The sequence below is a fragment of the Rhyacophila brunnea genome, unplaced genomic scaffold, assembly GCF_057557595.1.
Source record: "Rhyacophila brunnea isolate RB1 unplaced genomic scaffold, BYU_Rbru_1.0 scaffold_7, whole genome shotgun sequence".
Classification (NCBI taxonomy): Eukaryota; Metazoa; Arthropoda; class Insecta; order Trichoptera; family Rhyacophilidae; genus Rhyacophila; species Rhyacophila brunnea.
Window position 1 is genome coordinate 47571278 of NW_028233339.1, and position 24860 is coordinate 47596137.

A 24860-nucleotide genomic window follows, 5' to 3' on the forward strand; every position below is an offset into this window, starting at 1 on the left:
CTTCAATTAATATGCTTAATATATCAATGTTTGATCAGGTTGATGATACTGCAGTTGCATCTAATTCAGAAATGTTAGAGATTGGAAAATGGATTGTAGTACAATTTGCTACAAAAAAAACTGTGAAACATTTTGTCGGAGTTATAATAAAACTTGAGCAAGATGACAGAATTCTGACAAAGTTTGCTCGAAAACTTAAGACGAGTAAAAAAGAAAACGAAACTATGTTTTCATTTCCAATAGTAGAAGACATCTACGAAGTGAAAGAAGAGGATGTCATCAGCATATTGCCTCAACCATCAACTGGACAAAGAGGCGAAATAATTTTGAAAACAAAAATCTCTGGTTACAATATTCAGTAGGCACCTAGTCATGCAATTTCAAATATTGCAATTCGAAATAATTAAGTTAGAATAAATAGTTATGTAAGTAAGCACTACAACTTGAATTGTAAGTACAGTAAAAACGAAAGAATGATTCGAGAATGAGACCCAAAACGTTACTAGAGATTTAATGTTTTTGTGTATTAATTATTATTTTTTCTTTTATATCTTACTCTCTATTTGTATCCACATTTTATTTTTGCTGATTGTTATTTAATTTTGTAATAATACGAAAATAATCATGTTAGGTATATTAAATTTCATCAACTGTTTGTTAATGCTCACTGTTTCGAGCTAAAAAAATAATGTTTCACCCTGTTAATTCTTGGTGAAGCTATTATAACATTTCAAATTTAACTCATTCTTTCGTACACTTATTCTCACGCCGCACACAATCGACAAACCTCTTTATCGTTTAATTTTACTATAAGTGCTTACGCTTTGTCATGTAAGTACTGACTATTTTTAGGGTTACTCTGCATTCCTGTATTGTATACTTTGTATTTGTGCTCTTTCAAGACGAATACAATTATAAGTTAATCTTCAAAAGCCTGTGATTGATTTACCTACCACTCCTGTTGCTGAGATAACCACATTAAATAATTAAGTACCTACCTAATAAAAAATGTCATTTTTGTTTCGGGACATCACTAGCTCTACATACATTATTATGACACACTTACCCCAAAAAAAATGATAGAGATCATTTTTGTTGAAAATATATACAAAAGTTTTAATTTAAGAATCAATATCCATTAAATGATATATTACCTTTCTATGCATGTAATACGTTATGGTTTTGAAGAACTTTTGGAATAATGGTGAATTTAGTTACACTTACCCCAATATTGGTGTAAGTGTAACAAACTGACTAGTAATCAAAAAATATTAAAATGTATTATAGTAAGATACGAGGGTGGGTCAATAATTCCTTAGAAAAAAGCATTAAAACAGTTTTTATTTTTGTATTTTTTTTTTTATTTCTCAACATAATCTCCTTGGAGCTCAATACACTTGGTTAGACGTTTCTCAATTTTTTTTAAACCGTCAGAAAAATAAGTTTTCGGAAGGTCCTCAAAATAAGCATTTGTCCGATCGATGACTTCTTCATTTGAAAAAAAACGTTGTCCACTTAGCCATTTTTTTAAGTTTGGGAAAAGGAAAAAGTCACTGGGGGGGGGCTAAATCTGGCGAATATGGTGGGTGGTCGACCAATTCGAACTTCAATTCTTCAATTTTAGCCATTGATCGTAAACATGTGTGAACACGGGCATTGTCCTGATGAAAGAGGATTTTTTTCCTGTTTAAATGAGGCCGTTTTTCTTCAATTTTGTTTTTTAGCTGGTCCAATAAAGATGCATAATAATCCCCTGTTATTGTTTTTCCTTTTTCCAAATAGTCAACGAAAATAATTCCACGTGCATCCCAAAATACAGTAGCCATAACCTTACCAGCTGATTTTACGGTTTTCGCCTTCTTTGGACATGGTTCGCCTTTCGCAATCCACTGCTTTGACTGTTCTTTCGTCTCGGGAGTATAGTGGTGTATCCATGTTTCATCTACAGTCACAAAGCGACGAAAAAATTCATCCGGATTGCGTTGCATGAGCGACAACAGGGCTTTAGAGGCCACCGCCCTATTGCGTTTATTGTCGACTGTGAGCAAACGCGGCACCCATCTTGCAGAAATTTTTTTCATGCCCAATTTGTCATGTAAAATAGAAATGACGCTACCTTTTGAGATCCCTGGAACCTCAATTATCTCACTCAACTTTAATCTTCGGTCACTTAACACCATATCGTGGATTTTATTGATCATTTCTGGTGTAGTCACCTCTACAGGACGTCCTGAGCGTGGTTCATCCTTTGTTGATGTACGACCACGTTTAAATTCATTTAACCAGTTATAAATAGTTGCAAGTGAAGGAGCAGATATGCCGTGAACTAAATCCAACTCATTTTTTATTTCCTTTGCTGTTAACCCTTTTATATTAAAATGTTTAATAACAGCTCTAAACTCAATTTTCTCCATTTTCCATTTTTCCATTTTCCACAAGCAAATTTTTTTTTTAAATGTACGAGAAACACACAACAACCCGACCAATCTGATTGAAACTTCGCAGCATACTGAATCGGTAGTGCCGCTGCATGAAAACAAGCCGCTTACAGTACTAGTCGCGCCACCTGTCGGCTTTTCTAAGGACTTATTGACCCACCCTCGTATATAGTGGGTTCCTTCTGTTCATATTAATTGTAATGATATTGTAGATCATATGGTAAAGTTTTCAACTGTTTAAAACATACCTATTCATCATGAACCAGGTTGAAATTCATCTCATTAAATTCTATGTCACACTTACCCCGACTCACCTTACCTGTTTTAATTTTACCATATTTTATATGCACTATAATCCGCCGCTTTCACTAATTGGACACTTGTCTGGTTTTTGAGATGGCGGATTACTGAGAGAGTACTGTACATACATACATATCACATAACAGATTAATAAATAGAATTCCAACAGACTATATCCCAATACACTACATTTTGACGCAGGGTTTTGAATGTGTGAGTGTCATACGAAAATAAACTACGCATTATGACATGCAATAGTGTGTTGCAACCTTCAAATACATCAATATTCAATGAGCGTCATTGCATAAACCGAGAGCAGTTGTCAGTATTCGACGTATGACGTATTCTTGACACGTGTTTAAGTTTTACCGTATTCTTCCATACTTGAGATCGGTTGCCTGCTTCTCCATACCCGTTAGGTATTTCCATACATATTATCCCGCACACATACGATCAATTCAGAGATATATGAAAATCTAGATAAAGGTTTAATAAAACAATGAATAGACCATTTTCGGGACCTGATCAAATGAACGATGCATGCGGGAAAATGACAGATTCAGAATCCACTGTAATTAAAAATGAAATTATTGTTGAATACAACAATATTATCAATTATCTACAGTAAAATCTCGTTAATATGATTCCACGGGACCGAAAATCGAAAAAAAATCGAAATACGAAATATGAAATGTACGGGGGGAAAATTCATAGATATCCCTGCCAAAATTTCCGATACCATATGTTCTTACCCATTGGCGCCCATGTACATGTTTTTTTTTACACTATTGAAGATTTCTGGTATTAAATGTGTTTAGAGATAAATAGATAACAGGGATTCTTTCCAAACAGTATAAAATGTTGAAGTTTAAAAGTATCATACAAAAAAATAGTACAGCATTTTAAATTTATTTTTTAATTTTCTGTTTGTCACATCTGTTGATTGAATCTTTAGTCAAATATTTAATAAAATCGTTCACTGCACAGAATAAAATGACATATGTATTCATGTTTCCGTGATGGAAAACACTTAAAATTATGTGTTACAAAAGAATATTAACCTTTTTTTATCGGCTTTAAGAATGAACATTTGTTAAAATATTTACAAACCTTTGAAACAAATTTAGATACTGGATGATACAGGTAATAGTTTTACTACAAATTATCATTATTTTTTTGTATTTTGAAGTTTCGGAACAAAAATTCGTAACTTCTGAAGTTTCGGGAAAAGTTCGCAAAATTACACTTCTTGCTAAAAACGCGAAAAGTACGGCATTTGTCAATAATTTTCGGATATTTTATGGGTTATCATATGACAATAGATTATGCTATATAGTACAAGCAGTTTTTTTAAACCTTTAGGACATACCTAATTGGTTTTTTTATTTAGGACTAAACTTAAAATTCTGAAGAAAAATAAATGAATGTTTGTATTTATTGAACTTTGAACCTCCCTAAAATATATTTTTTTTCTGTTCTGGCTTTTAAATCGTATTAAAGCATCCTTTCTTTATTCAAAAAATCAAATGATTTAAACAAATACTTTTTGAGTTATTAATATTTGATTGTTCGAAGTCAATTTTGTATTCTTTAATTCCCTGGGCGGTATATAAATATTTTCAATATATACAGTAGCGCAACAGCATCTGTCAATCTCCATAAACCATCGCGCAGAGATCAGCAAAGGAGTCTGACAAGATGATACAATCTCACCTAAACTATTTACAGCTACCCTTGAAGACTTATCCAGGCAACTTGACTGGAATGACATAGTAATTTTCTCGCAAGACTCAGAAGACCTCCAAAGCAGAATGCAGGAACTCGCTGAAGTAAGTAGGTTTGAAAATAAATGTAACAAAGACGAAAGTCATGTTCAACTGCTTTGCGGGCCAAAAAGAGATCCTCATCAATGGCACTCTGCTCGAACAGGTGAAAAGCTACATCTATCTGGGACAACAAGTGTTTATAGATGGATGTATATTTGATGAAATTGTTCGCAGAGTAAAAAAGCTAGGCTAGAGTGCTTTTGGCCGCCTGAATAATGTCTTCAAAGGTGACCTTCCACTGTGCCTAAAGCGCAAAGTGTTCAACCAGTGTGTGCTTCCCGTGATCACATATACGTGTGAAACATGGACCCTAAGTAAAAGAGAGATCCTGTAACTAAGAGCAGCACAACGTGGTATGGAGAGGTGCATGCTGGGCATAACGCGAAAGGGGAAAAAGAGGAATGAGTGGATAAGGAAGCAGACAAGGGTTTGCTATGTAATAGAGTTTAATACTATCAACCACGGTACTTGATGAAATTTGAATTTAAATGGATTTGTGTTTTGTACGTGTTATTTTGAGAGTGTACACTGCGCCTGAAGATGCCGAAAGGCGAATCCCGGGTTGCAAAAAACGACTCGAACGGAATAGTACAAAATACAAATCCATTTGAATTTGTAATAGAGTTTATTAAAAGCCTTAAATGGAAATGGGCTGGACACATAGCTCGAAGAAGAGACAATCATCTACAAATCTAGTCATCCAGTGGTATCCAAGATGTACAAAACGTCCGCAAGGTAGACCTAGAGGCCACTGGATCGATGAAATGATAAATTTCTGCGGAAGTACGTGGCAACGCAACGCACAGGACCGAGAGAAGTGGAAGCAGGTTGAAGAGGCCTTCATCCAGCAGTCGATTGATTCAGGATGATGATCATGTTACAAAAATAAAATCGGTAGCCAATGGGTTAACGGGATTTTACTGTAGCACTGTCCACTTTGCACGAGCCAATCATTTAAAAAAATTAATCCACAATAACCTACTACATATGTATATTGTGTCCAATGGAAAGATTTGCAAAGATAAATACCTGCACAGCTATTAACAGTTAACACTTTAGTACGTTTCTGTTATTTTTATTGGTCCAAATTAATACGGAAGTAATTCCATACACAAGGTGGGCCGGGCCGTCTTCAATAATTGGTAAATTCGTAAAACAGTGAAAATTTAAGTCGGTAGACAAAAGTCATGTAAAATACGTCTCTTATTTGCAGACCTCCTGTCAAATTCAGGTATGTTAGTGCTGGTGTATCTATCCATGGTTTTTCCACCCGAACCTCGAAATGCTCAAAATTTTGCATTGAACCTCCAGTGACACGTGGCGTAGATTATTTTTCAAAATAGTCACATACGTATGTAATTGATGTACTGTATCTCGCTCTAAAAGTTAACACAGCCAAAAGAGGGGATGTTAAAAGATAGTCCTTTTGACAATAAATTTCTTGTGATAATTAACTGCCTGAATACATAAAGTGATATTAAGTTAGCCTCACCATTGAAATGTGACTGAAAAAGAATGACATCTCACTTATGGAAGCAATCAAAACGGTCCTCGTTAATGAAGGAAAGCCTATGGACGTGGGTATGTAGTATCAGCGATCTCACCACTGCTGATGCTGAGTTTAATTTTTTAAATATGCATGCATGGTTTGAGTGATCGGAATATCTGACATTGCAAGATACACTGGACTGGAGACGATGATTTGACAAGGTCGAAGTTGACTCCGGGATGTTGCATCGTGAGTGACGATGAAATCGGCCACATATGGCAAAATTTTTACGATAATGAAATAAATGCTGATTTGTCCAATTTGAAAAAACAATACAATAGAAAAAAGAGACTTATCTTAAAAGCGACCATTCGACTGCTTAATCTGCAAACCAGCCAACTGCAATTTTGACCAAAAATCACATTTTGATGGCATTTTGTTTAAGCATGTTTTCTTTGCTCAAAAAATTTCAAATTCCTAAACCTATAAATAAATGCGTCATCATTCTTGACACAAAACCGCCGACTGCGGGTGCCAAATTTCCAATATCATAAATGGGACAACTCCACTCTTCATCTAAATTTTCTTTATAATATAAAAGGGAAGCTAAAATATTATATTATTTCATAGTGCAGCTATTTGTAAAAAAAAATCCTATAGAAAGTGCATTTTTGGAGTTGTTAAATTCCGCTCCATAGTTACATTAGACAATTTAGCCAAGCGGAGTTAACCGGTTTGCAGATTAAGCAGTCGATATATGAAATTGTGGATCATCAGTATTTGGAATTAGCCACTACAATTAGAAAATGGATAAATAGGGACAGATGAAGAGCGGGCCGGTATCAATCGACTTACGTGAGTAGCTTCCCTTCGGGACCATCCCACCGGACAGGCGTGGGTGCCTGCAGTTTCAGTTGCAGCAGAAGGTGAAGTGAGTCGCGCAGCCGAGACAAGATGAGTGCCGTCGATCTCTTGGTCGTCCATTTCCCGCCTCCGCACGAGATCAGCACCTCAGTGGGATCGGTGACAACTCCGCTTCCGCTTTCCACATCTGTAATATTGACTCGCAAAATACAAATAAAACTGCCGATGGTCCGTTGGGTTTAATTCCAGCGTGAGCTGGATTTTATACGGGCGTAGGTAAAGGTCTTTATACAAAAATTGCCATAAAGAGCTGTATGAGAGGCCAAGTTGCTGCGATCTTCTCGGAATCGATATTCCTGGCTCTTTGGACATATTTTTGCCTACAGAAGTAATTTGTTGCATGAATGAAATCAACGAAATAGTTAACTTCCGCGTAACCACATTAACCCATCGGTGACTGAGTTTATTTTTGTAGATAGAATACATAATTGACTTCCATCAATAATATTAATAACTCAAAAAGTAATTTGAATCATTTGATTTTTTGAACATAGATAAAAAAATATTTAAAGCGAGATAGGTTGGTTCGAATAAACAAATCCAAAGTCCAATAAACAAAAACTTTCATATATTTTTTTTCAGAATTTTAATTCTAAATTTACAAGATTTAGATTAAAGATTTAAAAAATACTGCTTGTATTACATAGAGTAATCTATTTTCATATGATAACCCATAAAATATCTGAAAATTATTAAGAAATGCCGTACTTTTCGCATATCTAGCAATAAGTGAAATTTTGCGAATTTGAATTTATTCCGAAATTTCAAGTTACGATTTTTTGTATCGAACTTCAAAATACAAATGATAATTTGTAATAAAACTGTTCCCAGTATTATCCTGTATCTAAAATCACTTCCAAGGTTTGAATATATTTTAACAGATGTTAATTCTTAACGCCGATAAACAAAAAGTTAATAACCTTGATATTATTAGTTTTGAAGTGTTTTCATGGCCGCCTGTACATTTATGTTGTGAGTTGCGGTAGGAGTGCTGTTTTGTTGATTTGATATTCTTACGACTTATAGTCTTAAAATGTGTGACGAACTTATAAATATGGTTAAATCTCCAGTTAATAAAGCTAGGAAGAGGTTGAGCCAACCAAAATCTTGGAAAGGCAACGAAATACGCCGTAAACGGTAAGTTAAATTAGACATAAATGTGTTAAAAATGCGCGGGTCATCATCTAAATTTCCAGTGGCGTGTAACTCAATTATGAACCGGTTAAAACTGTTCTTTTCTCTAATATATTTTTATAATTTATAATAATAAGTTTATTTTTCTGTATAAAACTCGATAAAAACCTTTTAATGGGTAAACGTTATCACCTTATCACTTATTACATATTCAGCAGTGGCAGTGTTATGTTATTTAGAATATTTTCAGGATGATTTTGTGAAGAAAACAGTTTGTTTGTCAAGCACGCCACTGTTTTAAAGAAAATATTTAGCTCTACAGTATTATTCAAATGGTTGCTCTGATATTAAATTTGATACTTTTCATAACATGTGAGCACCAAACACCATAAAACCGATTTATTGGTCAGGCACTAATGCGCGACGATAAACCATGTAAATTATTATATTTTGGAGCATTTTTCAATGGCGCAATTCACAAACCGCACTTGTATGTTATCAATGTGTAGGTACTGTGAAATGTTTTATAATTTATTACACATAATAACTTACTTATTTTATAAGTTACATACTTATTTTATAAGTATAACAAATACCTTTCAAATTCAAGTTGTGATGCTACTGGCTCACTTAGCTCAGCGCGGTGACAGATTATTTGACTCACTTATTTACATGTTATCGACTGAAATGTTATGAAAAATAAAGAAGGCAAACAATTAATTTACTCAAGTAAAATATAAAATAAATAAATGAATGAAACATGTTTGCAGTCATATTATGAGAGTACCGCGTCACTCATATTTTTTAAAACCAATGTATATATTTTATTTTATATTATTTTTGTGAGAACGAAAAAATATGCTATACATACAGTATTTTTATGTAAATTGCATTGTATTTTTAATTGAATTATTTTTACTGAACAATGAAAAATTGTAACATTTTTAATAATTTTTAATGTTTCCTAATTTTTAATTATGTCTTTATATTAAAGTTTTCCCTTAACGGCCCACATGCTCGTCGTAGGTCAAAATTGAGTTTTTATTGTATTTTCAAACCATGATCCTGGACACTCCTTAAACGTTGTAGATAATCTATTTATATAATTTTGAAGCCTTATTATCCTTTATATTTATTTCAAACATTTGATGACTGCATAAAGTATTTTTGTTACATAAAATAGTATTCTTTTAAACCTCTCGCTCAGTCGGAAGCCAACAGCGGTGGAGTGAGGTTGTACAACTTCGCTTGCGTATTCGGGTCGCTATTCGCCCGGTTACTCGCGAACGGTTATAAATACGGGATACAACAAAAATAATATTGTTTGTAAATGAATTTGACAATAAACTCAACATGTGTGGTCCCATGTGATTTTGACAATCAGTGCCAGTGCTTGAGAAAAAGTGAAAAATATTTATTGTTGCACGGATAGTGCACTTTGTGCGGGGAGTGCGTCAAACGCTGTGAAGCAAGGGGATGTCCACACTGTTTTTTGTTCACACTGTTGCGCGAATTCCAAGACCGCGTGAACGGCAAAAGCAATAAAATGGAAAACACCACGATGGAAGTGAATGAAACCAAAAAAACGAAGAAGAAAAGAAACGATGATGAAGAGGAAGTGGTTGGAGAAAAAGAAGAAGAATGGCAGACGGTGACCTCTGGAAAAAAACCCAGAAGAGACTCTGGGGTCACTCCAAAGGGAAACCAAAACATCGTCATGATAGCGACGGGAAGTAAAATTCCATTAAAATTGAAAATAGCGCAGATGCTGCATAAGGCAGGAGTAAAAGTACAGAAAATTTACAATAAAAATTTAAAGACGTACATCCAAGTAGAAGACGAAAAAGAAGCAGATAAAGTGAAACAAGCTGGAGAACTCAAAGATCTCGGTTTTGTGACCAAAGAGAATGACTCCTGCTCTTATGGAGTAATAAGAAAAGTCGATATTGATATGGACCTCCAAGAACTGCAAATGGAAATCAAAAGTGATGCAAAAGTAATCAACCTTAAGAGGTTGACAAGAAAAGGTGATACAGGAGAGCTGACAAAGACCTCGTCAGTCAGTATTAAATTTGGGGAGAAAATATTGCCGAGAACAATTTACATATATGGAGTCTCTTTTGCTGTAGAACCGTATGTATTCAGGGTTATGCAATGCTACAAATGCTGGCGATATGGGCATATCGCGAACAATTGCGGATGTACAGTAGAAACGTGCCCTAAGTGTGGTGAAAACCACAAAACCTGCGAAAAAAATGAGGAAATTACGTGCATCAATTGCAAAGGTAACCACGCGGCAAACAGCCAAAAATGCCCAAAGTGGCAAGAGGAAAAGAATTGCAAAGAAGCAATGAAAAAAATGAACATACCTTTCAAGGAAGCAAAAAAAAATATGTTAAATAATAGCTATGCTGACATATTAAAACAAAAAAAAATCGTAGGAAGAGATGAAAGCGAAACAATTCAAAAAACTAAGGAAAACAAAAAGAAAGAAGAAGCGGTGGTAGAAGCTTCAGGCTCAACAATAATATCTACAGGTAGTAGCGTAAAGCCTACAAAAAATAAGAAAAATTCAAAGGGGAAGACAGAGGTTAACGCGATGGGAGAAATTATGAAAGTCTTGCTGAAAGGGGGAGACTGGCAGCAGATCATTAAACAACTAATAATTAAAGCAGTGGACTGGGTATGCAAACAATTCAAAGAAGGACACTTAAAGGAAATTCTAGGGGAGGTTCTGGAGCAAAATGGATAATAAAAAACAAATTAGGATTTTACAATGGAATGCCAGAAGTATGAAGCAAAAAAAGGATGATATAGAACTCTACTTAATAAGACAAAAAATTTCAATAGCATTAATCTCAGAGACTTGGCTGAGGTCTGAATTAGACTAACTGAAATTCAATGATTACACGATGTATCGAAAATACAGAAGGGATGGATACGGAGGAGAGCGATTCTGGTGCATAAAACACTGGCGTCTAAAGAAGAAAGAAAGAAAGACGGAAGAGCTAGACAAAATAATTATAAAGCCATTTAACAGAATAGGAGTGAGGACCTGATCGAAGGATCCCCTTCTAGAAGAGAAGAGGCGATATGACAGCGAGTCGCAGTCAAAGCCTCGGTAAAATCACAAAAAAAAAAAAAAAAAACCTCTCGCTCTAATGTTTTAGAATATAGTCATATTTCGGTACATGAATGTGCAGTGGTGTTAAGATTTTTTACGTTTATTAATTTTTAATCGCATTTATAAAACCATTAGTATAATTTATGACGAGATAATTTTAGTAAAATATTTACGATAAAAAATTATATTGATAATCTCTGTGATCCCAAATTTAACAAGAATTAGGCATTTTATTATTCAAAAAATCGGCAAAATTAACACGTTTGAAGATGATTCTAAAGATATTCATTATAAGCTATGGCTTTGATCATTCAAGTGTGATAAGCATCTTATGAATAATGATTGCTTTATAATAATTATTGACCTAAGAATAAGGTAGTGTTTTTTTGAAATACCCCATTTCTTTTGTCATTCCCTAGTGGTTAAGCTACAACATACGGCCGTAGCCATTAATTGACAAACTATAATTGAAGTAGGGAGTAAAATGATATTGACGCGCGTGTTTGAACATGTACCGTTTAAAAAAAAATAAAAAAAATTTCGGTTAGGTACATGTTCAAACACGCGCGTTAACATAATTTTACTCCCTACTTCAATTATAGTTTGTCAATTTATGGCTACGGCCGTATGTTGTAGCTTAACCACTGAGGAATGCCAAAAGAAATGGCGTATTTCAAAAAAACACTACCTTATTCTTAGGTCAATAATTATTATAAAGCAATCATTATTCGTAGGATGTTTATCACACTTGAATGGTCAAAGATATATCTTATAATGAGTATCTTTAGAATTATCTTCAAATGTGTTAATCTTGCCGATTTTTTGAATAATAAAATGCCTAATTCTTGTCAAATTTGGGATCACAGAGATTATAAATATAATTTTTATCATGAATATTTTACTAAAATTAAAATTTTTATAACCTTCAATGCGTATTTCAAAAACCGCTATAACACTATGTAACTTACAAAAGCCGCTATGACCAAACATTTAAGTCTTTTATTTAATTAGTGGACTAGAATACAATATAAATAGATATGCAAAATATTTCCAAAAATAATCCATCATTGGGCAAAAAAAGAAAAACATCGATAATCCCTTTATCCATAAACTGAGAAGTTTTTATTGATTTTCTCAACAAAATGAAAAGGTGTTATAGGGGATATTGAAACTCAGCGACACATATATATAAAATAAGAATGTTAGATTTATTCAATTAATGATTAATGTTTTTCAGGTGCAAGTCGTAGAAAATGGTACTGAAAGTGATCCTTTCGAATGCTCTTCAGAAGAATGGTCTCCTTTGGAAGACCAACTTTGTACATCAAATACATCCGAGGAAGATCCACAAGTAGAAACACTCCAGACACCAATTATTATAAACAAGAAACGTAAGCGCGGCCAAGGCCCTATGCAAAGGAAGCTACGTAAAGAACGCTCTAATAATTTGATATTAGGTTTGTCTTACGTAAACAGCAAAGGCAACATTATTGAAGCTAAAGGACAAATGAAACTACTGGATTGCAAATTAAAATGCAAAACTAAGTTAAACCAGAATTACCTTAACGGACTATATGCGAGTTACAGGTCACTTTTGACTCGAGATGCCCACAGGCAATACTTGTCTGGTCTGATTTTGTTGAAACCAAAAGCCAGAGAAACCAAAAATAGTGTAACGAAGAATCGTTTAATGACTGCTATTTATAACATTGATCAAGATGGGGTTTTATTCACGCCTGTAAAACTTGTTTCCTGAATATTTTTGAGGAAAAAAGAGGATATTTAGATGAAATTATCAAGAAGAAAAAAAAGTCTGATAATCCAATAATAAATACAGACCAAAGAGGGAAGTCAAGTCCAGCTAACTAAAGATCTGAAATGGATATACAATTAGTTAACGACCTCATTAATAGTTTTCCAGCATACGAAAGTCATTACACATGACGGGATACACAGAAAAAATATTTATAGAGTTCAATATATGATTTATATGTAGAAAGCAGTCGATCAAGCAATTGCTTACCAGTTAGCTTAAGTGTTTATAGAAACATATTTTTAACGCACAATTTAAAGTTCAAGAAGCCTCAGAAGGATACACGCAAAACTTGCGATATAATGGACATACAAATCAAAGCTACCATGGACGAAATGCAGAAAAATTCTCTAGTAGAAAAGCAGATTGAACACCAAACCACAGCAGACTTCCACTATGGAAGCAAACGAAGAGATAAAGATATTGCTTTATGGATCAAATAAAAAAGTAGTAGTTGCCGTGTTTGATCTCCATAAATATCTGGAAACTCCTCATAGAATACTTTGGACCTTCAACCTCACAGTACGCAACTGCAACACCAGTAAAACATCTTGCTTTATGTGGTATGAGGGTACAGCAAAGAGAGGGGCAAACGAAATTACTTCATGCATCTATAAGTTTATTATGGAGTTGCCTGAACAAACTGAAAAGCTTATCCTGTACTCGGATACATATCCTGGCCAAAACCGAAATACAATTTTACCAGTAATGTTTTCAGTCGCAGTTCAGATGAAGCCAAACCAGACTGAAATAAATCATAAATTTTTAGTTCCTGGGCACACTCACCTTGAGTGTGATTCAGACCATGCATTGATTAGAAGATTTAGAAAGCAGCGTGAGAATGTTATCCTGGCAATTCCTTATGATTGGATTACTCTAATTCGCCTAGCAAGTCCGAAGTTTATAGTTACACACATGCAGTGGCGCACTCAGGATTTAATAATGGGGGGGGGGGGGGGGGGGGCAAGGAGGAGAATATAAATTAGTCTCATAGGCTCTTTTTCTTCTTCATATAATTATTTTTACATATTTTCACAATACATGGCGGTATATTTTTACAGTTTCTACTAGTTTTTATTAAATTGGAGGCATAGTGGCTGTAACCGTTGAGCGTGTCATCAGCGATTGGCGGATTGGAAGTGACTAACAGCGACTATGCTGGACATGTGCGCCTAGTATGCTAAAACATTACTCAAATAATATCGGCTGTGCTACCCGCTTGGTCTAGAGAGCTACAATATTTATGACGAATTCCACTGAAAAAAATGTTCTTTTGATTTACTACAACCACCACCGTAGTGGGTGTAGTTGTTCTTTTCGACAAATGTTTATCGTCGATTTTTGGTTTTTTTATTGAGGTTCCAAAATATTAATACCTAATACCTACACAATCGCCCCCAAATCCTCAGAAATACTTTTTTTGTGTTTTGTGTTTAATGTATGTCATATGTATGAGATTCCCAAAAACCTTATAGGCTATATACTGCACGTTTGTATGCATAAGTACAAACGTAATTTGTTGTTTAATGTGACGTCATCAGGTGTCAGTGTATCCGTATAATGGCAATCTTATAAAATTTCATTCCCCGATCAATAATTTAAAATTTTGAAATTGTAAATGTGTCTGAAAGTGTGCAAACGGTACCATATAAATTTAATAATTATAAATGAATAATTATTATGAGCTTTAAATAATTTATCAGTTATTTTATCACATTTATTTTATAATTCTACTGTACGAAAGGATAAAGTATTGCCAGTAAATATTTCCATTTGGTGGCAATACTGAATACATACATATTATTATGACTAACTTCACTTCAATTATGAGATGTCAAAACAGAATAAGAATAAATGACAGAAATGCAAACGGACTTTCTTATCATTTATACCAATCACCGTATGACACTAATGATGTATCCAGTGTATTTGAGAGTTGTGCCTTGTTTATTACAGTTATCTTACACTAATTAACTAGGTAGGTAAATACCACAATATTTTGAAGAATGCAGAATGCTCCCAATTGGATATTTAATGCCAGATACAGCAGTAGGTACCTATTTTTGCGGTCGTTTAACGGAGATATTTTATTGTAATCTTACGTAAATCCATCTTATCTATCCATGATAAATATTGCGCTTTGACATTTGGCATTTGAAAGTGACAGATAAAGCAGCCATTTTCAATGGCGTGTGACGTCAGATTGCTTACGTCACAAACATTGCTATACACTATCATGGAAAATCGGTTAAATAGCTTATAAAGAATTTGGGAATCTCATACATACGGCCCTAAGTCTATAATGTATTCATGTTAATAAAGTATAATAAAAAGTTCTTGAATGCGTTTTATTTCTTGGAAATCGGGTGACTGAAGTTAACACAGGTAAAGTATTACTTTACTCAATTATTGTGGTCAAACCCTGACCCTGGTAAGTGAATACTTTCAAAGAGGTTTTGCAATTACTATTTGATCAACTCCTGATAAGTGACATTATTTCCCTAATAATTAGTGAAATAATTAAAAATCTAATTCATGTTCTATTTTTCTCTATTTATTTATTTCAAAATGTATTTTGAACGTTCAGGAATTATGGGGGATAATTCAAATTTTAAAATTGCTCTCCTAAAAATTCAATATATTGCACAGCAATTCAATATACGCATCAGGTTATGTCCAAACAACACCGTTTTATTTGTTAACTATTTGGTTAGTAAGTACCGTTTCAGTAAGAATAAGAGCTGTTATAGCGTAGGTAGACTAATATAAAACAACGCTCCTTTTGCAGATACCTAGACCTAGCTACTGTTCTACATTTCTTTTTATCCCACCTTGGATGCAGAAGCGGTCGCCGAAGAACAGCAATGGCAGCGGATGCGCGGGGGAGGTCTCATGCAAGAAAATCCTTGTAGACCGCTGCTTGAGGCCATAGACTAGACGCGAGGCGGGCTGCGGCGCACGCGCATTCACACTACTGGGGTGCAGCTCCGACATCCCCTCTCCCTCTGTGTGCAGCCTGGTCTTGCCTCTGCGCATTACAAAAGAAATTCATCGATATATACCGTGGTCAGGCTATAGCTTTTGTAGCAATGAAATATTTTAAAAGCATAGCACTAGTGACTAGAAGAACGAAAGAGACAATGACAATGCCAGCATAACAATATTATAATCTACCTGGAAGAAGATGACATAAAAACGATCCAAGTATTGATATTGTTTTTAAAAACATTTAATAATAACACATACAATTACTTCAAACTAGAGAAATTTTCTATATGGTACCTTTTTCAATCCTAAAGTATCTTTTAATAACCTTCACCATAGGCCATATACAGTCGAACTTGGTTTTTACGAAGAAGATGGAACCGACTGAATTTGCTTGTTATAAGCGGTACTCGTTATATCAGAGAATAGGTATTTTTAAATGAGCGGTCACATAACACAAAAAGTTGCAATTCCAACAAAAATACACAATTAGAATTATTCCCCGAAACAAGCATGGCATTCATAAACTACAAAAGAAGTTGTTTATTGTACTGTATTCAGAATTAAATTCTGACCAATCAGACGTCGCAATTCAAACCATGATTTTTAGCATACGTTTAAGTCGCTATACAAACGTCACCACTCTATCATCAACATTATTGTAAATGCACAAAACAATTTTTTCGCGATTCACTCGATAGTGGGTTTAGCGACTAAGTGACTCATATATTCAATACCAAACCAAATTACCAAATAATGACAACACTGACTATATTTTTTACTTGACATGTAGCGACTTACAGTGGTTAAGACTATAGAAGCAGTATTTGGCGGCTAACTAAGTCAAGTCAGCTGCAAATTTCTAGTGTGTATAAGTTTTTTCAATATCTTTGGTATATTTGACAGTCAATTGAGGTTATGAATTAAAAACTTTTGCTGCCATTTTCTGATCGTCGGACGGGGATTTGTTATGGCCTCAATCGGCTACAAGAAGACAGCAATACATTGTGGGAGACTATGAATCTTTGAACGCTCCTTTAGTAAGCATTCTAAGATCACTATTTAAATGAAAAATCTTACATATACACCATTTTACTGTTGTGACATAAATTTTGCTATTTGATTTTAAAATCTTTAAAGAACCCAAATTTTATGTAATATAACCACGATTTCGGATCCAAATCCAGGTCTGGCAAAATTCAAACATTCTTTTTTTATGTGCCTTTGAGCCCAGGTTGAGCGAGTGGCCAACAAGCATTTCTTAAAAAAAAAAACTGTTATGAAACCATTTTGTGAGGCGGCCAAGATCCACATCGGATTGTGAGCGAATGGATAAAAAATCTGCAACGATATGATTAAAAGTAAAATAAACATACTTGTAAGTGGCAACGTTAGGATATAGCCCGGCCACAACGAGCGCCTTGAAGAGGGCAGGGTTGCCAGCGTGGCGATTGGAGGTCACATGGCAGGGGTCAGGGGACGAAGTGAAGCCGGCCGCGTGCAGCAGATCACCAAACTGTTGGCGCATGTCACCCAACAGTTTGAGGGTGCTGGGACTGAGGAAGAAGTCTCGGCAGAAATTTTTGGCCTCCGAATGACCACAGCGAGCCCACTGGCGTTGAGCCTCTGCCGCCGCAAACTGGTCGGAGCTGTGCCCGCATGCCAGGCGCACCCGCTGTAAGCCTACTTCCTTCTCCTTGCCTACCCAAGTTCAAAAATTTGTTTATTAAAGTTTGTATTATTTCTTGGAATGCTCCTGCATCGACAGCATTTGTGAACCGTATATCACTGCTTCTGACATAGTTAAAAAGTACCATACGGTTAATTTAATGTAACCTCTATATGGTGAAGATGCAAGATTTGAACCTGCGACTGACGGCTATAGAGGTGGACTTTAATTTGAAGTGCTGCATTCTACATTTTTAAGCTAAGCAATGTTTTTATGAAATCATTACATATTACAGTAAAACCTCGTACACAGAAAAACACAGATAATTCAAAATTCGGCGTAAAGCGAAATTTTCGCAAAGAAAGGCTCTACATTATTTTCATATAAAACAGTAAGTACCTTCAATTCGAAATGATTTCAGAGTCCTGGCATATAAAAATATTCAATAAATCGTAAAGTACACTATTTCATTGAAATACAGTCATTGAAAATAAATTGTGACAGACTTTTCTTAAAACATCAAAAATTACTTATTTTATGAAGGTAATAAAAATAATCCTGACATTTTATGACCCATTGACACACACGGCGGCACAACTGCACTCCATTCAAAGGAAAAACAATAACATGTTTCAGGGCTGTAGGTATTTAATTGTTGATTGTTTATTGGATTTTCACATACCTAGTTTTAGTAGAGAACCAATGCCAAACAATTGATGACAAATTGGAAAAATAAAAAATATTTCATATTTTTCTATAATTCTAGCTACTTGGTAACTTCAATTTATGGATTAATGACACGTCATGGTATTTGCACAGATTTTAATTTGAAAGAATTTTATCGGAAATTTGGTATGCACATATATGATCGGAAACGAAATTAATGAAAATCAAAAAAAAATTTTTTTTTTCAAAATTTTAATATTTTTCCCCCATACATTTCATATTTTGTAATTCGAATTATTTTGCGATTTCCGGTCTCATGGAATTCATATTAACGAGGTTTTATTGTACAATATAACAATCTATAACCACAGACGATTATGGTACAACTTAGTAAAGAATTTTATCAGAAATTTTGTAGGCACATCCTATGATCGTAAACAAAATTAATGAAAATCAATTTTTTTTTTCAAAATTTTAATATTTTTCCCCCATACATTTCATATTTTGTAATTCGAATTATTTTGCGATTTCCGGTCTCATGGAATTCATATTAACGAGGTTTTATTGTACAATATAACAATCTATAACCACAGACGATTATGGTACAACTTAGTAAAGAATTTTATCAGAAATTTTGTAGGCACATCCTATGATCGTAAACAAAATTAATGAAAATCAATTTTTTTTTTCAAAATTTTAATATTTTTCCCCCATACATTTCATATTTTGTAATTCGAATTATTTTGCGATTTCCGGTCTCATGGAATTCATATTAACGAGGTTTTATTGTACAATATAACAATCTATAACCACAGACGATTATGGTACAACTTAGTAAAGAATTTTATCAGAAATTTTGTAGGCACATCCTATGATCGTAAACAAAATTAATGAAAATCAATTTTTTTTTTCAAAATTTTAGTATTTCACCCCATATACACACACTATTTCGTAATTCTAATTTTTTTTCGATTTTCAATCCCGTGGAATTTGTATTAACGAGGTTTTACTGTATCTGTATATTCATAGTATGTATTAAACATTAAATCATCATAGTTATAAAATACTGTTTAATTTTCTAATAGGGATGACTTACCGCATGTAATAATTTTTGCTTGCTTTGCAGAGCATTTTAACATTTACCGATTTTCATAACCTATCCGAACCTGCTAAATAACACCCCACACAACAAAGCGTTTCGCTTACGCTTGAAGAATGGAATTGGCGAGACAGTCAGCAATTGTAAATAGTTATGGTTGTGATAGTTTAATTTATACATTATTGTTACCAGTAAATCAACGGATTTACTAGCTATACCAGCAATAGCTTGTAAATTAAACTATCACGGTTGATAACTATTTACTCACAAAATTGATAATTCCATTATTTATAGTTATGGTTATCAGTAAATCTATGCACGTGTACAGGTGCTATTAGACCGCATAACAAATGATGAAACAAAATAATTTGATGTAAAGGTTTTATAAATAAATAGACCAAAAAAATTTGAAACTTGTAAAATGAGTAGATACGAGGGTAGCCGTTTATATTTCGGTAACAACAAACAAAAACGATTTTTTTACCAATGAAAACAGTTTTATTGTTTTTCAAAATATTCTCCATGATAATTTATTTCCATGAAAAGCATTTTTGCCACTTTGCAGAAGGTAACTCCAAAACATGGTTTTTGAATGCATCAACCACCTCTTCTGGTGTAGAAAATCGTTGACCACGCAATTTATCTTTGACTGTCGGGAATTAAAAGAAATCATTTGGTGCCAAGTCAGAGCTGTACGGCGGATGACCCATCAATTTGATGTTTTGAGTACTCAAATAGGCGCTTGTTTGCGCCGATGTGTGAGAGTTCGTATTGTCTTGATGAAGGATAATTTGACGCCGACGGTTGCTTTTCTTTATTTCACCAAAAACTTCTGGCAAACAAATGGTTCTGTACCATTCAGAATTGACTGTTCTACGATTTTCCAAAGGCGCAGTTGCAGCATGGTCCGTTTTTCCGAAAAAAACAGGCGACCATTTGCTTCGAAGTACTTGAGCGCGAGCAACTTTTGTTGGTTTAAGCTAATTTTGGAAGACCCATACGGTCGACTGCTGTTTACTTTCGGGCTCATACGTATAGATAGAAGATTCGTCACCTGTAACAATCTTATAAATGTTTTTTAAAGCACCTCAATCGTATTTTTTTGATCATTTCATTGCATTAATCGACACGCGCCTTTTTTGTGCGTTTGTCAAATTATGCGGGATCAATCGCAAACATAGCTTCTTCACGACTAAATGTTCATGCAAGATCGTATACACGCTGGTGTTATTAATGCCCAGAGATGCCTCAATCTCACAGTATGTCACATGACGATCTTGCATTGTCAGTTCACGCACAGCATCGATGTTTTCTGGAGAAACAACCGATTTTGGACGACCTTCACGCGGCTCGTCTGTGAGCAAACAACGACCACGATAAAATTCGCTGAACCAGTGATATAACGTAGTTTTTGATGGTGCTTCATCACCATATAAAGCACTAAGTTCAGTAATGCATTGTTCCCACGATAATCCACGTCGAAAGTTGTGAAAAATAATCGCACGAAAATTTTCAGAAGTTAGTTCCATTTTTGGCCGAGATAAATTTTTCAAATGAATATAAAAAAAAATATAAAGCGTCTGTTTGTTAAAACGTTCTAAATACTTTTGCCGTTAAAAATGTCAAACTTCAAAATACAGAAGTCAAATTGCACCTAGCAACACCAGTGTTGCCAATTCCCGAAATATAAACGGCAACCTATGTACATACATATTATAGTCTATATTGGTATACAACAATTAATTATGTGTGATCCGTACCGATAGGGAGAAGAAAGGGGTCCTTGAAAGCAGCGACGGCGGCCACGGATGAGATGGGGTCCACAGCAGATAGCAGGGCGGAGAGCAGCAGCATCCGAGCTGCCCCCGGAGCCACGGGCAGGCGCGCCACGTGCACCCCTAAAGGTGTCAGACGCTCCTTCTCATCCAGAATTCCCATTCTGTAAAAAAAAGTATTATGAACACAATATGCACATGTTTATGTTAATGTACCAAAATGTATCATTATCCGAGAGACTGCAGCTCGTGTACAAAAAAAAAAAATAGGTAAACTGGCCCTACCGTTTAAAAGATTGTGCATCACTGGCACACACTCTGTAAGTCCACAGAGCTAAATTTGATATTCACAGTAAACACGAGTGCTTAAAAAGGTTTTTGATGAAAATTAAGTATTTATATGGACGGTGTTATGCAATAATCAGTTAAGCGACACTTTTGTGTTTTTGCGTTTTGACGACAATATGATTTCTATGTTTTGCAAAAAAGATCAATGTCAAATTCGGTCGGAATTGACTTTAAAAAAAATGTGTTTAAAAATATTATTAAGCAGATCCATTTTGCAGTAAACAGTCATCCACTAAACAATATGGCCGCTGTTGTGAAACTGTGATGTGACACAGTGTCGTTTTTTGCATTTTTTTTATAATACCTGCCTAGTTATCGTAGTAAACCCGTACGAGTAATACGTGTATTGACATCTATGGGCAAGCTCTGCAGGCAGAAACGCTTGAAAAGTCAAATACATCACGAGAATAAAGGGGTATTCCTAGAGGCCCATTCAGGGTTACCAATTCCTTCCCATGTACTGAAAAATAGTTGACTCATTAGTTCGCGCTGCGATCGCGTAATAAATGGTGGTCAGGATGCTAGTCTGATTTGCGTTCTAATTGAAAGATTTTGCATTTTATCATATTGAAATTTAATTTGTGTTGAGTTACGAAGTGTTGTGAACAGTGGCAGCCGGTGGTCTTCAGAATAGCATTTTCTGGTAGTGCGAAATGGTTTACCTTCTATACCCAGCATTGGAGCATAGGGCAAGCACAAGTTCGCGCCACTTCCCTCGGTCCAACGCCAACTCTTGAGCCTCCCGCCACGTCAGACCTGCAGCACGTAGGTCGCTTTTGTAGCACCGCTGCAGGGTGAGGGAGGGCCGGCCATGGCAACGGAACCCTTGAGGCTGTGCCATAAGGGTACAAAGTGTCACACTCTTTGGCGGCATCAGGAACACTTGTCCTAGCCACGTAAAGGTCGTAAAGCGTCTCTCCATGAAAACCTCAATCACCGAAGGCTGCCGTGTCAATAAGCTAACATATCTTAGTGTAAAATGACTGAAACGTTGAACTTCTCAGAAGGTAAATTAAATGTCTTTGTTTATTTATTCTATTTCTTAAAAAAGTTTTTAAACAATTAGAATGATTTAATATCAATAAAGAACAATAAATGTCACGGTTTATCGCTTTACGCTCCGAACAATGGATGCGTCAGCCAAATATGAACCATCGTAAAATGGATGACATACGTTGGGTCACTTTGTTAATAGTGCACACTGCACAGCAGTATGTTTAGTTTTTAAATCTCATATTATTATTGATTTAAGTGAACTTATAAAATAAACTAACATTGCGTGGGTAATATTTATATTGTAAATCAGCGTTCCTTCGAACTCATATTTATTTCTGATGTATTTATATGTCATTAAAAGTATGTTTCTCTTATATTATCGTTCGTATTTATTATTCAGCTACGACCTACTATTCATGTAGTGCTGCTGTGTTTTTTTTAATATATTGAATGTATTTGAGTGGTTTAGAAATAAATGCGTTAGTTTGTATTTTCGTAAAAGTTTGGCGATTCATTAAATCTTAACACATTCACTGCGTACACATTATCATGAGCATTATAAGATGCTGAAAAAATGGCAATTTTCAAAACCCGAAAACCCTATCAAAAATATGAAATATTCAAAAGTGCGAAAACGTCAGTTGACTATTTGACTCGAAGAATGCGAACAACACGCGCCGCATCTACCGGATGCGTGACTCACAACACGTCGTCAAACAATGATCAAACAAGCAATGTCAAGACGACTAAAGCTGCGTTCACACATTACTTACGTTTTATTATTTTTTTACTTTATGCTGGAAGTGATGGCGTCTCAATGAAGGCTAATCTTATCTTGCATTCACATTGTTCACATTCACATTGTTTTCACTCATTTTATTACATTATTTTTTTTTATTTTTATAGGTTTTCGAACATTATCGATGTATTTATTACATTATATAACACTACTTATGTATTAGAAAAATCAATGAAATTACACCATGTTTATATCCAATTAGCTTTATAAAAGTTATTATTCACACTGCTTATATTTATGGAACAACCTAAAACATGGGTCAAGACAAAATCCGGGATTTCCGGAACAATCTGGGCAGCAATAAATGGAATCGCAGCATTTATTGAGAGTATCCAAACAATATTTACACCTTTTTCTTTTTGTTTTTCCGTTATTCCCTTTTTCTAATAAAATGGGTAAATGTATTTTACATGTTAGAGTAGAACTCAACGGTGTGGTAGAATGCAACAATTTTTTGATAATGGCTAGCCTAAAATCATACAATGTAGCTTTTTTATCACAAGTTTCTCGGTATAAATAATAAGAATTTAGCAACATTGATTGAAAAATATGTATTCCGAGTTTTTTATACCACCGAAGTGTCTTCCGTTGACATGGATAGTATGCCATCATTTGATCATGGTAGTCGATGCCACCCATAAATTTATTGTACTCCACTATCATTTTTGGTTTTGTAACCCGTTTCCCGAAGCGATTTGTTGTTTCTGTAAGTTCACCGTCAAATTCTGAAGATATTGTTAGAACTTCTCTTCTATCCTTCCACTTCGTAATACAGACTCCGTGCTCTGTATATTGACTAATCGATTCTCCCGTTTTTAGTTTTTTATTTGCAACATCTACTGAGTTTCCTTTTCTGTTGCTTCTCAGTGTTCCAGTTACAAACGTGTCTTCATTTAGCATAGATTCTGTTAGTTCTACGCTATTATAAAAATTGTCCATGAACAATGAATGACCGTATCCAGTTTTCCCATTCATTAGTTCGAAAACCACTTTGTTTATATGATTTTTGCCACCCAACTCCTTGTCGGCGGCGCCACCATAAACTATCATTTTCAAAGCCAGGCCATTCGATTCCGCCAGTATGTATAATTTTATCCCGTATTTGGCCTTTTTACCCTTGATGTATTGACGAATAATCAATCTGCCTCTCCATAGCATGAGAGATTCATCAATAGATAAATTTTTTTGAGGTGCATAAATACTGTCCATTCGTTGGTTGAAAAATCTATCAGCGGCTTTACTTTATCCAATGTAGAACTATTTTCGACATTCTTATTGAAATGTAATGCACGCATTATCAATAAAAACCTATCTCTAGACATATACTTCGAAAACATTTTGAGATTGAACAGCTCATCTGTTTTCCAGTAATCATTTATCCTATTTATGCGGATAGTGCCCATATGAAACAAAAGCCCTAGCCAAACACGGAATTCTTCCACAGTAATATCTTTCCAATGAGTTATTCTGCTTTT

The 24860-nt window shown here is 34.7% G+C and overlaps 1 protein-coding gene across 1 annotated transcript in view; it reads right to left on the reverse strand.

Annotated features, from left to right (window-relative positions):
- Window positions 1-24860, reverse strand: part of LOC147065006 (ATP-dependent DNA/RNA helicase DHX36-like) — a 55920-nt gene that overhangs the window by 2344 nt on the left and 28716 nt on the right. Inside the window, exons 9-12 of the mRNA XM_085958378.1 lie at window positions 21228-21406; window positions 17410-17734; window positions 15880-16076; window positions 6909-7104 (exon numbers count right to left, since the gene is read on the reverse strand). Of these exons, the coding sequence (XP_085814504.1) occupies window positions 6909-7104; window positions 15880-16076; window positions 17410-17734; window positions 21228-21406 (897 nt within the window). The remainder of the gene's footprint in view (window positions 1-6908; window positions 7105-15879; window positions 16077-17409; window positions 17735-21227; window positions 21407-24860) is intronic.